At 42.0% G+C, this 12,758-nt stretch overlaps 1 protein-coding gene across 4 annotated transcripts; it reads left to right on the top strand.

Moving 5' to 3' along the window:
• Positions 1–312: 312 nt before the first annotated feature.
• LOC117540063 (solute carrier family 22 member 5-like) lies at positions 313–12,266 on the top strand. 4 transcript variants are annotated; one of them, XM_034206484.1, is made up of 10 exons: positions 313–740; positions 1,762–1,865; positions 4,983–5,137; positions 5,260–5,431; positions 6,257–6,383; positions 6,965–7,058; positions 7,816–7,944; positions 8,162–8,344; positions 8,725–8,860; positions 10,906–12,266. In XM_034206484.1, the coding sequence occupies exons 1-10, from the start codon at positions 342–344 to the stop codon at positions 11,009–11,011; spliced, it is 1,605 nt and encodes a 534-aa protein (XP_034062375.1). In that variant the 5' UTR covers positions 313–341; the 3' UTR covers positions 11,012–12,266. The 4 variants fall into 4 exon arrangements, with proteins under 4 accessions (XP_034062375.1, XP_034062374.1, XP_034062377.1 ...); XM_034206483.1 differs by having other exon boundaries at positions 6,961–7,058; positions 7,730–7,944; positions 10,906–12,263; XM_034206486.1 differs by lacking the exon at positions 4,983–5,137 and having other exon boundaries at positions 5,260–5,439; positions 6,961–7,058; positions 7,730–7,944; positions 10,906–12,265.
• Positions 12,267–12,758: the final 492 nt, after the last annotated feature.

Raw genomic sequence — 12,758 nt, 5'->3', positions numbered from 1 at the left:
GTCCCGGCCCTAGTTTAAACTGAACAAAGCTATATTTTGTCAAACGTAATCTAAGCTAACATGTTGACATAGATGTAGATCGTACTTTATGTTTATTTGGTGCAAAGTGGACAGTATAGGCTATATAGTAGTTTCATTGTGTAACTCTTTTTTTTATCCAGGAACTGTATGTGTCCTGTTAATGTTCTCAATATCGGTTAATTAGGAAAATCTCAGCCAACACTGAATACAGCAGGTATTGGTGGGATGGTTTAGAAGCTGTAACAAAACCACTCCTTTTTAAAAGCCCACTTCAAAATCCTTCCACAGTGTGCAAGGAGCAAAAAGCCAACACAAACAACATGACTGACTATGAGGTTGCAACTGCCTTTCTCGGGGAATGGGGACATTTCCAGCAGCAGGTGTTTTTCCTACTCTGTCTCACCGTCATCCCTAACGGTTTCAGCGGCATGTTCATCGTCTTCGTCGCCGATACGCCGCCCCACCGCTGCGTCATTCCCGCAAACGTGAACCTGACGGCGGCGTGGAGGAACCACAGCATCCCGCTGGAGCTGGACAGCAACAGCGGCGCGTTGGTGCCCAGCAAGTGCTCCAGATACAGGCTGGGAGATGTGCTGAGTTTATCGGACAGAGGCTTTCTGCCCGGGGTCGACGTTAACATGTCTAATGTGCCGACTGAGAGCTGTTTGGATGGGTGGGAGTATGACCAAAGCGTGTACATTTCTACCATCATAACGGAGGTTTGTGCACAGGTCTGCGTCGCTTCTGGGATGCAGCTGACACTGAGATGACGCATGAGGAATGTATATGATATTCATAAAGGAAGTAGGCTATAAGCAGAGGCGGCAAAGGTTCTCAGATCTTGTACTTGAGTGAAATAACCGGAGTGTGTAGGATAAGAACATTCCTTCATTTGAAATGTAACTGAAGTAAAAGTACAAAATAATAAGCTTCAAAATATACCATACCATACTCATTATGCAGATTAGCCCATCCCAGAATAATATTTATCATATGTTTTGATTATAATTATTGATACATTAAAGTGTTATCAAAAGTGGTACAGTTACAGCTAGTTAATTACTCTGTATACTGCAAGGTAGCATTGCATTTACTCCAATTGTAACTCAATTATAAATTATATTTCACATTATTAATCAAAATATGCGTAGTAACTAAAAGTATTAAATAAATGTAGTCTACAATATTACCGTTGAATTGTAGTGGAGTAGAAGTACGAGTACGACGTAGCATACAAATTCTCAACATTTTACTCAAGTAGGCTACAGTAGCCTACTTAGTAATTTAGAGTTTTTAAATTGAGTGCAAAAACTACATTTCATCTTGATGTTGCAATAGATTCAGAGATATTTTCAACATCTACAAGAAATTGCCTCACATATAACATTAATTGTTCAGCCACCAAGTTATCAATCGTTGGAAACTAAAAAAATAATGTATTACATTTTCAAAGATGTGTCTAATATTTGTTCCACTCTCGTTAGGTGCATATTTGGACATAATAAATAAAACACTTTTTATTTCCAGTAATAACAAATAAATAAGCCATTAGGTTATAATTGTTAAAAAAGCCAACATTTCAAATTTCTGCAAAGTAAGTTTATTTTGATATAACTATGATAATTGTTATGATTATACACATACAAATACAAATGCACTCCTGTGGTACTTTTTAGACCGTTTTTTGATAAGAAATTGCTACTTTTTGTGAAGACTTAAATACTGCCTGTGTGTTTTCAGTGGGACCTGGTGTGTGACGACAGGTGGAAGAACCCGCTAACTTCTTCCATCTTCTTCTGTGGTGTTCTCACTGGATCCTTCGTTTCGGGGCAGCTCTCTGACAGGTGGTGAAAGATTAACTTTCGTTTTTCAAAACGTTAATCACTAAGTAAGCACTTATTGTATAAGTTCAACAGGGTGGGTGGAGGGGGTCTGGAGGACGGGCTTGGGCTGACAGCGGAGGACCCGGAAGGGGTCTCGGGCGGACGGCCCGGGGGCAAGGCAGAGATCAAGGATGGGGTCTCGGGCGGACGGCCCGGGGGCAAGGCAGAGTTCAAGGAAGGGGTCTCGGGCGGATGGCCCGGGGGCAAGGCAGAGTTCAAAAAGGGGGACTCGGGCGGATGGCGCGGGGGCAAGGCAGAGTTAAAAAAGGGGGACTCGGGCGGACGGCCCGGGGGCAAGGCAGAGTTCGGGGTGGGGCGAAGGCCAAACAGGGGAACCTCCAACAGCACAGGACATAGGGTTGGCAGGACCCCCGGCAGGAGAGCAGTCTGCGGGACCTCCAACGGTACAGGACATGGGGTTGGCAGGACCCCCAGCGGAACCTCCAACGGCACTTGCATAGGGACTTGAGTGGGAACTCGAGAGAGGGCTTGAGGGGGAACTAGAGAGGAAACTTGAGAGTTGACTTGAGAGGTGACTTGAAATGGATCTCGAGAGGGAACTTGAACGGAGACTCGAGAGGTGACTTGAGAGGGGACTCGATAGGGAACTCGAGAGGGGTCGCGAGAGAGGGCTTGAGAGGGAACTTGAGAGAGAACTCGAGAGGAGACTTGAGAGGTGACTTGAGAGGGGACTCGAGAGGTGACTTGAGAGGGAACTCGAGAGGAGAGTTGAGAAGTGACTTGAGAGGGGACTCGAGAGGTGACTTGAGAGGGGACTCGAGAGGGGACTTGAGAAGTGTCTTGAGAGGGGACTTGAGAAGTGTTTTGAAAGGGGACTCGAGAGGGGACTTGAGAGGGGACTCGAGAAGAGACTCGAGAGGGGACCTGAGAGGAGACTCGAAAGGGGACCTGAGAAGGAACAAGAGGAGACTTGAGAGGGAACTTGAGAGGAGACTCGAAAGGGGACCTGAGAAGGAACAAGAGGGGACTCGAGAGGAAACTTGAGAGGGGACTCGGGTAGGAACTTGAGAGGAGACTTGAGAGGGAACTTGAGAGGGAACTCGAGAGGAGACTCGGGTAGGAACTTGAGAGGAGACTTGAGAGGGGACTTGAGAGAGGACTCGAGAATAGACTCGAGATGGGACCTGAGAGGGGACTTGAGAGGGAACTTGTGTCGGTTGGTACGCCGACAGGACACAGGGAGCTGGCGTCGGCTGGAGAGCCAGCAGGAGACGAGGTGCTGGAGTCGGCCGGTAAGCCGACAAGACTCGGGGAGCTGGCGTCGGCTGGGGAACCAGCAGGAGACGAGGTGCTGGAGTCGGCCGGTACGCCGACAGGACTCGGGGAACTGGCGTCGGCTGGAGAGCCAGCAGGAGACGAGGTGCTGGAGTCGGGCGGTACGCCGACAAGACTCGGGGAGCTGGCGTCGGCTGGGGAGCCAGCCCTGTAGCCGAAACTAGAGTCGGGCCCATGGCTTCTGGGACCGGTACTGAAGCCGGAACCATGGCTGCTGGGGCCGGAACTGAGGCCGGAACCATGGCTGTGTCGGCCGGTTCTGTTGCCGGAACCATGGCTTCTGGGGCCTGTACTGGAGCCCGAACCATGGCTGCTGGGGCGGAACCAGGGCTGGAACCATGGTTGCTGGGGCAAGGACTGGGGCTGGAACCATGGCTCTTGGGGCTCGGGCTGCTAGCTTGGCCTTGCGACTCCTTCTCTTTGCATCCGCCTGAATACTCCGTGGACCTCCATAAGCCAGACGAGTTCCAGAATACGACTCCTGGACAGGAGCAGGAACTGGGGCAGAAGCATGGGTTGATTTTAGACGGAAGCCACCGAGGCGTATGGTACCAGGTTGGGAATTGGGAGACAGGGAGCTAGCATGCCTGGGGCTAGCAGACCGGGAATCACACACCGGGTAGATCTTTGAAATCCAGCCAGGTAAGAACTTCACCAAACCTGGTTTCTCTCTAGCCATCAGGCGCGCCTCCGATAACACAGCCTCTTGCTGCTGAACTCCGGGTGCTCTCTTCCATCGATCCGAGCAATTAGCCAAAAAAAAGGAAAAATTTAATAATTCCAGCTCGAACGGATCTGCTGGGCCCATTTCTGGGTTAGTTCCTTCTGTCAGGGATGAGCGAAGCAAGCAGGACCCAAATGCAGATTAACAGAAAATACACCTTTATTCCAAGGCAAATATGAGACAAAACAGAACTCTTCCCCGTGAACAACGTCAAACTACAACAAGGAACTAACACAGACTAACAGAAACCACAGAACCTAAATGCACACATGACTAATCAAACAAACAAGAGACAGGTGAGGAAGGAGGAGAAAACACAGGGGCACCAGGTGAACACAATCGGGTAATCAGGGAGGGAAAACAGACAGAAAGCAACAGGCAAAACAGGAGGTGAACACTTTTCAAAACAAAACAGGAAACCAAAGACAGAAAAAGACAAGACAAAACACAGACAGATCTTGACAAGTTTTTATTACAGTGTATTTTTTTTAACATAAATTAAATTGTTATCACAAAAAACAATGGACACTTCCATTGTTACATTTGATCCAGCAAAGAGTATTTTCAAAAACTAATCATATATTTCATTTATATTGTTGGGGAATGAGTTAAAGACAATATATATAAGGAATTGTGCATGTTGAATTTAGTTCTGTATTTTTTTTAAACCCTGAAATATGTCCCAGGTCAATTTGACCCGAACATCAGAGTTCCCGTTAGAATATTTGTTTGCCGGTCAACATGTCCGTTAAAGTTTAAATCTTCCGGACAAAATGAGAAAAGTGCCGGTCAAAGGTCTTCTTTGTTATTTATTGTGCTTTAAAACATATTGATATGATTTGATATTAAACAAGCTAATTATAGTAGATTAACCACATTATTCAAAAGTGTACAGCAATTTATAACACGGGAATAATACACGGAGCGCTCTCTCCTTCTCCTGACAGCCAGTCAGTATCATGCAGCTCGCGGATCAGTAATGAGTGACCCGACAGTAAAACTGTTGACCTTTGCATCTACTTGCATGGTCATTTACGTGTGCTTTGTATCATTTTTAGGTTTGGGAGAAAAATAGTGTTGTTTGTAACCATGGCAATCCAGACAGTGTTCACATTCATCATGGTCTTCGCTCCATCCTGGCCCGTGTTCTGCGCCCTGTTCTTTATTGTCGGGATGGGACAAATCTCTAATTATGTGGCTGCGTTTGTGCTAGGTACTTTTGTTTGCCTCTATTCGATGATTTCAGCTGTATTTAGTTGCTAACTTGTCCATGAAAAATAATTTGTCATTCATTGCCTGTGCTTTAAATCTCCCCCCTTTTCTCCTGTGCTTCAGGGACAGAGATATTGAGCCCAAAAGTTCGGACAATTTATTCCACCGCAGGTGTGAGTCTTTTCTTTGCTGCAGGCTACATGTTCCTGCCACTGTTAGCCTACTTCTTGAGAGACTGGAGGATGCTTCTCTTAGGCCTCACCCTGCCTGGCTTCCTCTATGTGCCTCTCTGGTGGTAGGTAGGTGTGTTTGCTTGAATGTGTAGGGTTCTTATTTTTCTAGTAGATTTTATCTCTGGCTGTGTTTCATTTCAAGTGTTTTATTTTCTACAGTGTTGAGTGGTGTATAGTGTACAGCGTTGCTTTAAGTATTACGTTCATGAAGGTCAATCAATTAATCAACATAGTTCCTGTCAAAATGATGAATTGGAAATGGGGGACCCTGATGTAAACAAGACGAAAGTCTTTCTCTGGTCTGCATCCCCTTAACAATTGTATGTTTTGAGCTGTACTGTACTGTACCCAATATACAAGCTGTTAATAAACTTTTCAATCAATCAATCAATCAATCAATCAAAAGCTAAACAGATTGTTTTTTTAAAGCTGAACAAATTTCCCAATTAATCACGTAGTTGATAAACATAATAAATACAGTCCTTCTTTGATAGTAAAATATAAATGTTATAGGGCTGTGGTGTTGTGACATTAAACTTGTGACTATGACATTATGACAATTACTTTTTAATGTATTTTTTTGATCTACTCTATCATATTAAAATGCATGCATAATTGTCGGATTAGGTATACATTTAAGAAAAAGTGTCATACATATATATGGTCACTATATTCACAATGTAATAACAGTAACATCATTGCAACAGCATCAGCCTTTTTCAACTTTATCAAGGCTTTGTTAGGTATGTTTTACTTTTATGGAGGATCATTTGAGCAGTCAAAGGACTCGGAATAAGGTAAAAGAAAATACCTTTACCGTACAGTAATAATTTCTCTCTTCTGGGGGATTCAACATCTGTCTCTCTCTCTGTTGTGTACTGAGGCAGGTTCATCCCAGAGTCTCCTCGCTGGCTGCTGTCTCGGGGCAGAGTGGAGGAGGCAGAGGCCATAGTGAGAGATGCTGCTAAAAAGAACAAAATCAAGCCACCGCCGGTCATCTTTAGTCCTTTGCAGGTGAGATCTCACTGCAAAAAAACTGTTCATGTAAATGTATAAAAACTGGGCACAGGGCCTTTTCCTAATATGATAAGCCAGTATCATATTTTTTTACTTAGTACTTTATTTTTTTATTTTTTTACTTAAAAATGTATTCAAAAGATGTGGTGTTGGGTTGTGAATTATCAACAATTTAGGAACTGGACAACCTAAGAAAAAACTGTCAAAACTACAACACTCACATTAATATGATCACACTACCTATTTGATTTGTATTTTTTGAGAATTATGACTAAGGGGAGATAACAAATAAGACAGGTTACAATTTAAACATAAACTGGAGAAATCTGTTTCCTTTACCTCTACTCCTAATTACTACAAGAATCCCCCCCCCCCAGTCTTCATTGCACATTGAACTTTTGCCTTTAATCCTGATCCAGACATTTGGGTACTACATGTGTGAACACGTGCACATGCATGTGGTCACTCAGCAAGTGGCCATTCATACACAAGCATCTCTCTAATGAAATTATTTCTAGAGTGATGGCTCTGCTTGCTAAGTGTTTGTTATTCTGAGGGCTCTGCTGCCCCACAGAAAGAACTTCAATGCGAGACGAGTAAGGCCCTCAACATCTGTGACCTGCTCCGTTCCCCAAACATCCGCTGGATCTCCCTCACGCTGTGGCTGGTCTGGTGAGTCCCTGCTGACCCCCCACATTCAGTACAGTGACCCTGCATGCACAAATACACACACGCAGACATATACTGAACACACGCTGTTCCAAACGCACATACGCACACTGTTCAGGCCCAATGACAGTCCATTGAACTAACAATAAATAATGACCTGTCAGGTGCTGTGAAGCCTGCAACTCAGATCAAAATCAGGTTTCATAACTGCACAGTATGCCTGTATTAATCCTGTGCTCACTTCCTTACTGAAAACTGATGCAGTTTGATTTAGAAACAGTTTAACTTAGTCTGACGGGAAATAAGTCGTAATCTCCATATCCTTCGTCATAGCAGGTTGATAAGTTACAAACTGCATGGACATTCTTTCTGAAAGAAACACTAACATTTCAGTTTTTGTATCAGTCATCACCATAGACTGTATCACACCTCAAGTGGCTTATAAGGGCCATTGTAATTACGTTTGAAAAATAAATCAAAGCTGGGAATGGGTTGGTAATATTTAGTGGCCCCAATTTGCAATTTGTGAAACACTAGATGAGAGTTTCTAGAAAAGGAACAACAATAATATGAGTTTAATTTGTTTTCTGACTACGCTGTTGTGTCATGCCTGAGATCTACTAACTAAAAACGTATTCTAAATTGATATTAATGTTTAAAATGCATCCCCACAGGAACACCTTGACCATTGCTTACTTTGCTCTTTCCCTGAACACGGCAAACCTTCACGGTAACGCTTACTTCAACTGTTTCGTGTCAGCTTTGGTTGAGATACCAGCCTACACTTTGTCTTGGGTAATGTTTCGCTGGTGGTCCAGACGACTGAGTCTCTCATCAACCCTCTTCATGGGAGGAGTGTTTCTACTCTTCGTACAGCTCATGCCAGCAAGTATGCACCTTAGAGGAAGCATTTTCACAGTAGATTAACAAAGCTTTGTGCCTTTTGTCATTTGTTTGTCTATGTAGGTTCACTCATTATATAGTATTTTTAGATGTAAAATGTGTCTGATTTCTCAATTGCAAGCAAACATAATTGCGGATAATTGAATTTGCATTTTATATAACTCAACTTACAATGTAACCTCTGAATGCTTTACCCGCTCTAGACCTGGTTTATCTCTCCATAACACTGGAGATGATGGGGAAGTGTGCGGTGACGACAGCATTTGCTATTGTATACGCATACACAGCTGAACTCTACCCAACAGTGTTGAGGAATACGGCCTTGGGGGCCTGCTCCATGGCCTCCAGAATAGGCAGCATCATTGCCCCATACTTCATTTACTTAAGTAAGGAGGCTCTCACCTCTGCCTTATTTTACACTTCTTACATTTTCCCAAGCATATCATTATTTGGATGCACAAAGCTGTTTCTTACCCAACTGACCTCTTGTTAGAACAAGCTGGTACCTCCACTGAAACAAAACAGAACAAAAGTCACAAGAACAAAGAATCTAAAAGCAGGCTTGATTAGCAACCACATCGGATAGACTAACTCTTTCACTTCAAATTTAGAGGCTTCTATTTAAAGATGTATTGGATTTGATTTAAAGTACTGATGCAGCCACATAAAATCCTTACAGTCTCTATACCTTTTGTCTTTTTGTTGTTTTTAATTGCTGTGGCCATGGTTGTTTTTCACTGTCTCCTCCTTTGATGTGCTGCCACAGGAAGCTATTCCGTTTCACTGCCTTACATCCTGATGGGAAGCATTACAGTTGCGTCGGGGTTGCTGAGCCTCCTGCTGCCCGAGAGCTATGGAATGCCTCTGCCTGACACCATCAGTCACATGCAACACTTCCCCGGGTAAAACTGCACCTTCCTGTCACGAAATCTCCCAGAAATCATTGATATTATTTATTAAACATAATCATTTGTATTTTAATTACAATTAACATAAACATTTGCTGGATTTGGTTTTCGAATTTTCTTTTTTAAAAAGCAAATATGTACTTGGCTCAAAACTCATTTGTCTACAGGCATTACAAGTAAATCAAAAGAAAGAAACATGGCTAACTGTATGCTTTAAATCTGAAATATATATTTGTATGTGAATGAAAGACAGAAAATAAAAACAAAAAAATATGGCCCCCATAAATAAATAATAAAAACAGTCCAAATAACCAATTTTCTACAAATATAAATAAATTACAATTCATCATATTCATAATAAAGACGATTATATATTAACATATTAAGTTGGATTAAAAGTTGATGGCTAACATTATAAAAAAGCGGCCTAGGATATGTCCTTATATTGCCACCATATAACTTCCACTTGGTAATTTCCTTTTCTAGTGCCTTCAAGAATGATCTTTTCACGTTATCAATTGCTTTTATAAAAAATAAAAAAGGCAGAATAGTCTAGGTCTGTATTCTAGCAAAATTATAATTGTCCCTGCTATATTCCTGCACTCGGCTTCAACCCACCAGGGACATTTATTACAGAAACTAAAAATGATATACTCACCACAGCCATAATTATGTGTAACCAGATGAAGGCAAACAGCACACTATAGCAAAGCCAGCTTAACATGAATAATCATTTTATGAAATACGCTTCTTTATTTTCTGACAGTCTGATGAGAAGATCAATACCAGAAGGCAAATATATGTATTTCCAAATAATATAGATCAGTGGTTCTCAACTGGTCAGGCCTCGGGACCCACTTTTTACTTGGTCAATACATCGCGACCCAACATTTTGAAGCACTCAAATCTATTCAACAAAAAATCGTGCTGTAATATATACGCTTTTCAGCATACAATATTATATCCCTTCACAGAACTAAAGTATGCTTTTAAAAAAGGTTTAATGAGATGATGGAATCAAAGCTGAACTATCCCGAACTGATCCCAGCAGGGGGTCTGGGGGGATTCTCCCCCAGGAGATTTTTAGAAATACTAACATAAACTATGCATTCTGGTACACTGAGAAGAAAATAAATAAATCTATTACTACCCGACATATTAATAATATTTTATGCCATTGTTTGTTTTTCACTTTGTTCTGACATCTTGCTGCGAGAAGAGTAAAGAGGAGATTGTGGGTAAGGGTAGATAGCTCCCATTGTTCTGTGACCTGTCAGTCATCAAACCGGGGGTCATATTTCATTATGTGTTCATTTCTATCTGAAGTTGTAACCATGGATGTATAAAAAAGAGTTCTACCGCAAAGTTATTCTCCGTGGGGACTTCCGGCAACAATCTTGATTCTGATTGGCCAGAAGACTCGAAAAAACATCAGCAAAGATATTTTATTGAGAAGATGATCACTATGTGACAGAAGTTTTCAAAACCGTTTATGGTCTCCGGTACTTCCAGTCCAACTCCGACTGCATGCACAGCGTTAGAAAATCGGGTCTTAAAAATAAAAGTTTGACTTTTCCCCCAAAAAAAAAAAATCCAATTTTTTCTTCACTCACACATCCGCGACCCACTCTAAACGGGTCCGCGACCCACTTTTGGGTCGCGACCCACCAGTTGAGAACCACTGATATAGATATTATAGTTATAATTATATTGCTCATACTTAGCAAATTAGTCTTATTAAAATGGACATTCAGATTGATTTAAATAAACAAACATCTTGGCAGTGATTGTGTTTTTTGTAATGATATTTTTTATTTGTGTCACATAGTCATTAAGTGTCTGTCAGTGATTAACAGTGCTTGACTTAACTGCACGTATCCAGTTTAATTATAAACTAAATTGCATCTCTAACCAGTCACACTGACTCAACACATTACATTATGTGGTAATTCACTCAGTGCATTCAGGCCTCAACAGCACTGTTCAGTATCTGTGAACCATTACTGCATCTGAATCAATGTTTTCTTTATTAACCCTAGATGTTGTAAGAAGACACCCTATAAACTCACAAACACAGAAGAAAAGGAAAAGGTTGCAGAAGGGACGTTTTCCCTTGAACAAGGAGCCTCACTGTTATCTGCCTGAAGCAAAAACTGGATAACCATCTTATCTCCTTACACTTATAATACCTGAGAATAATAACAATTGATGTCACTAGATTTGTGAAAGCATTTGACTTCAACTGTACCATGGAGCTTGAAAGTTATTTTTAACCTCATAAACATGTACGTAACCTATAAAAAGTGATGCCACCATCATCATATCCTCTTAACAGTCATGTAGATGATGAGGATAAGGAGGGGTTGGTTTTGGTGACTATATTAAAGAATGATATGAGATGTTTTGTTTGTTTGCCATTATCTTGTCTGAACATCCAGTATCAGGAAGTTCTGTGGTTGTTTGGGTACATTACCTTGTTGTTTTTTTCTGCTACGGTGACTATGTTTTACCCCATAAGCTACTTTCTCTTGTTTGCATCTGTTGAATAGTTTGAAGTTGTCCACCAAAACTCTCTGCCAGGAAAATAATAGTAAAGGCAGGAACAACAGCCAGAGTCCCCAGTGTGATATAAGGCAGGTATTCAAAATATTCACCTGTACAAGGAGAAGGGGAAAATAAAAGTGTGTACAGAGCATCCAAACAACAAATAGGTGCTGATTATCCACATAAATGTGTCGATGTGCTTACACAAATTCAAGTTAAACTACATAGTATGGGAGTAATGGGAGGCGTGTGGCGCAGTGGAATAGTGCGCTGGTGTTTGGATCAGGGGGTCACAGGTTCACCCCAAATTGCTCCTGTGGGGATTGCCCACAGTATTGAGTATGTAAGTCGCTTTGGATAAAAGTGTAGTATGTAGTACCTGATATTGAAGACAAATTGACTCACTCAGCTTAACAAAAAAGGAGCAAGGCAGCTTCCTATTCTGGAAACAGTAATGCAAACGCCTGTCACTGTGTTCCTGAGCACTGTTGGGTAAAGCTCTGCAGTGTAGGCGTACATCAGGGATGTACCGTTGGTGATAACAAGTGTACCCATCTCCAGAGCGACAGCCAGCTCTGATAAAGCTGAAACGCAAGAAATTGATTAACAACAGAATAGAATGAAAACAATACCTGCCCCTAAATTATCTACTCTGTGAATTATGAACTGCATTATGTTGGCCCAGATTTTTTACAAGAATAATGCATTGAATACAAAATATTATATCTCTGTATCCAGCACAATTCTGACAATGTTATATTAGTGCATAGCTGAATCCGTGGAGTACTCTAAGACTGAAAGCATTTGCTTGGAAGCATTGCAGTACCATGATGCACCATATCATGACACTGCTTACTTTGAGGCACCAGTTGAATACGATACAGTGACACTCCAAGGAATAAGATAAAGATGACAGAGTCGGCGTGGGAAGTATTTCAGTGCCAGCCAGCAGGAAATGTAAGCTGGAGGTTTTCCAGGCACTTCAACCTACCAAGACACTCAGAATATGCTCTGGGAAGACATAGGTAAGGAGGCCTACCTCCCTAGCCTGCTGCCAGCATGATCCAGCCTGACATGGGCAGTGGCGTTTTCTCCTGGAGGCCAAGTTTTTTCGGATTGTAGTAATAATTTTAATAAATAAATAAAAACACTTAGTTTAGTTTCGGAAATTATTTCTTGTGTGTTGCTGCTGTGCTGGCCCGTCTCTCCCCCATTCTCATTGAGTATTTTACAAAGAGTGAAACAGCGCCCCTCTGGATGTTATGGTGAAACAGTAGATAGCACTCTCTGTTGCGAGAGGAGGCCAGCCGAAATTGGCTTCTCTTGGTGAAAAAAAAGGGAGGGATTG

This window comes from Gymnodraco acuticeps, unplaced genomic scaffold, assembly GCF_902827175.1.
Source record: "Gymnodraco acuticeps unplaced genomic scaffold, fGymAcu1.1, whole genome shotgun sequence".
NCBI classification, from domain to species: Eukaryota; Metazoa; Chordata; class Actinopteri; order Perciformes; family Bathydraconidae; genus Gymnodraco; species Gymnodraco acuticeps.
This window is presented reverse-complemented; position numbering and strand designations above follow the sequence as displayed.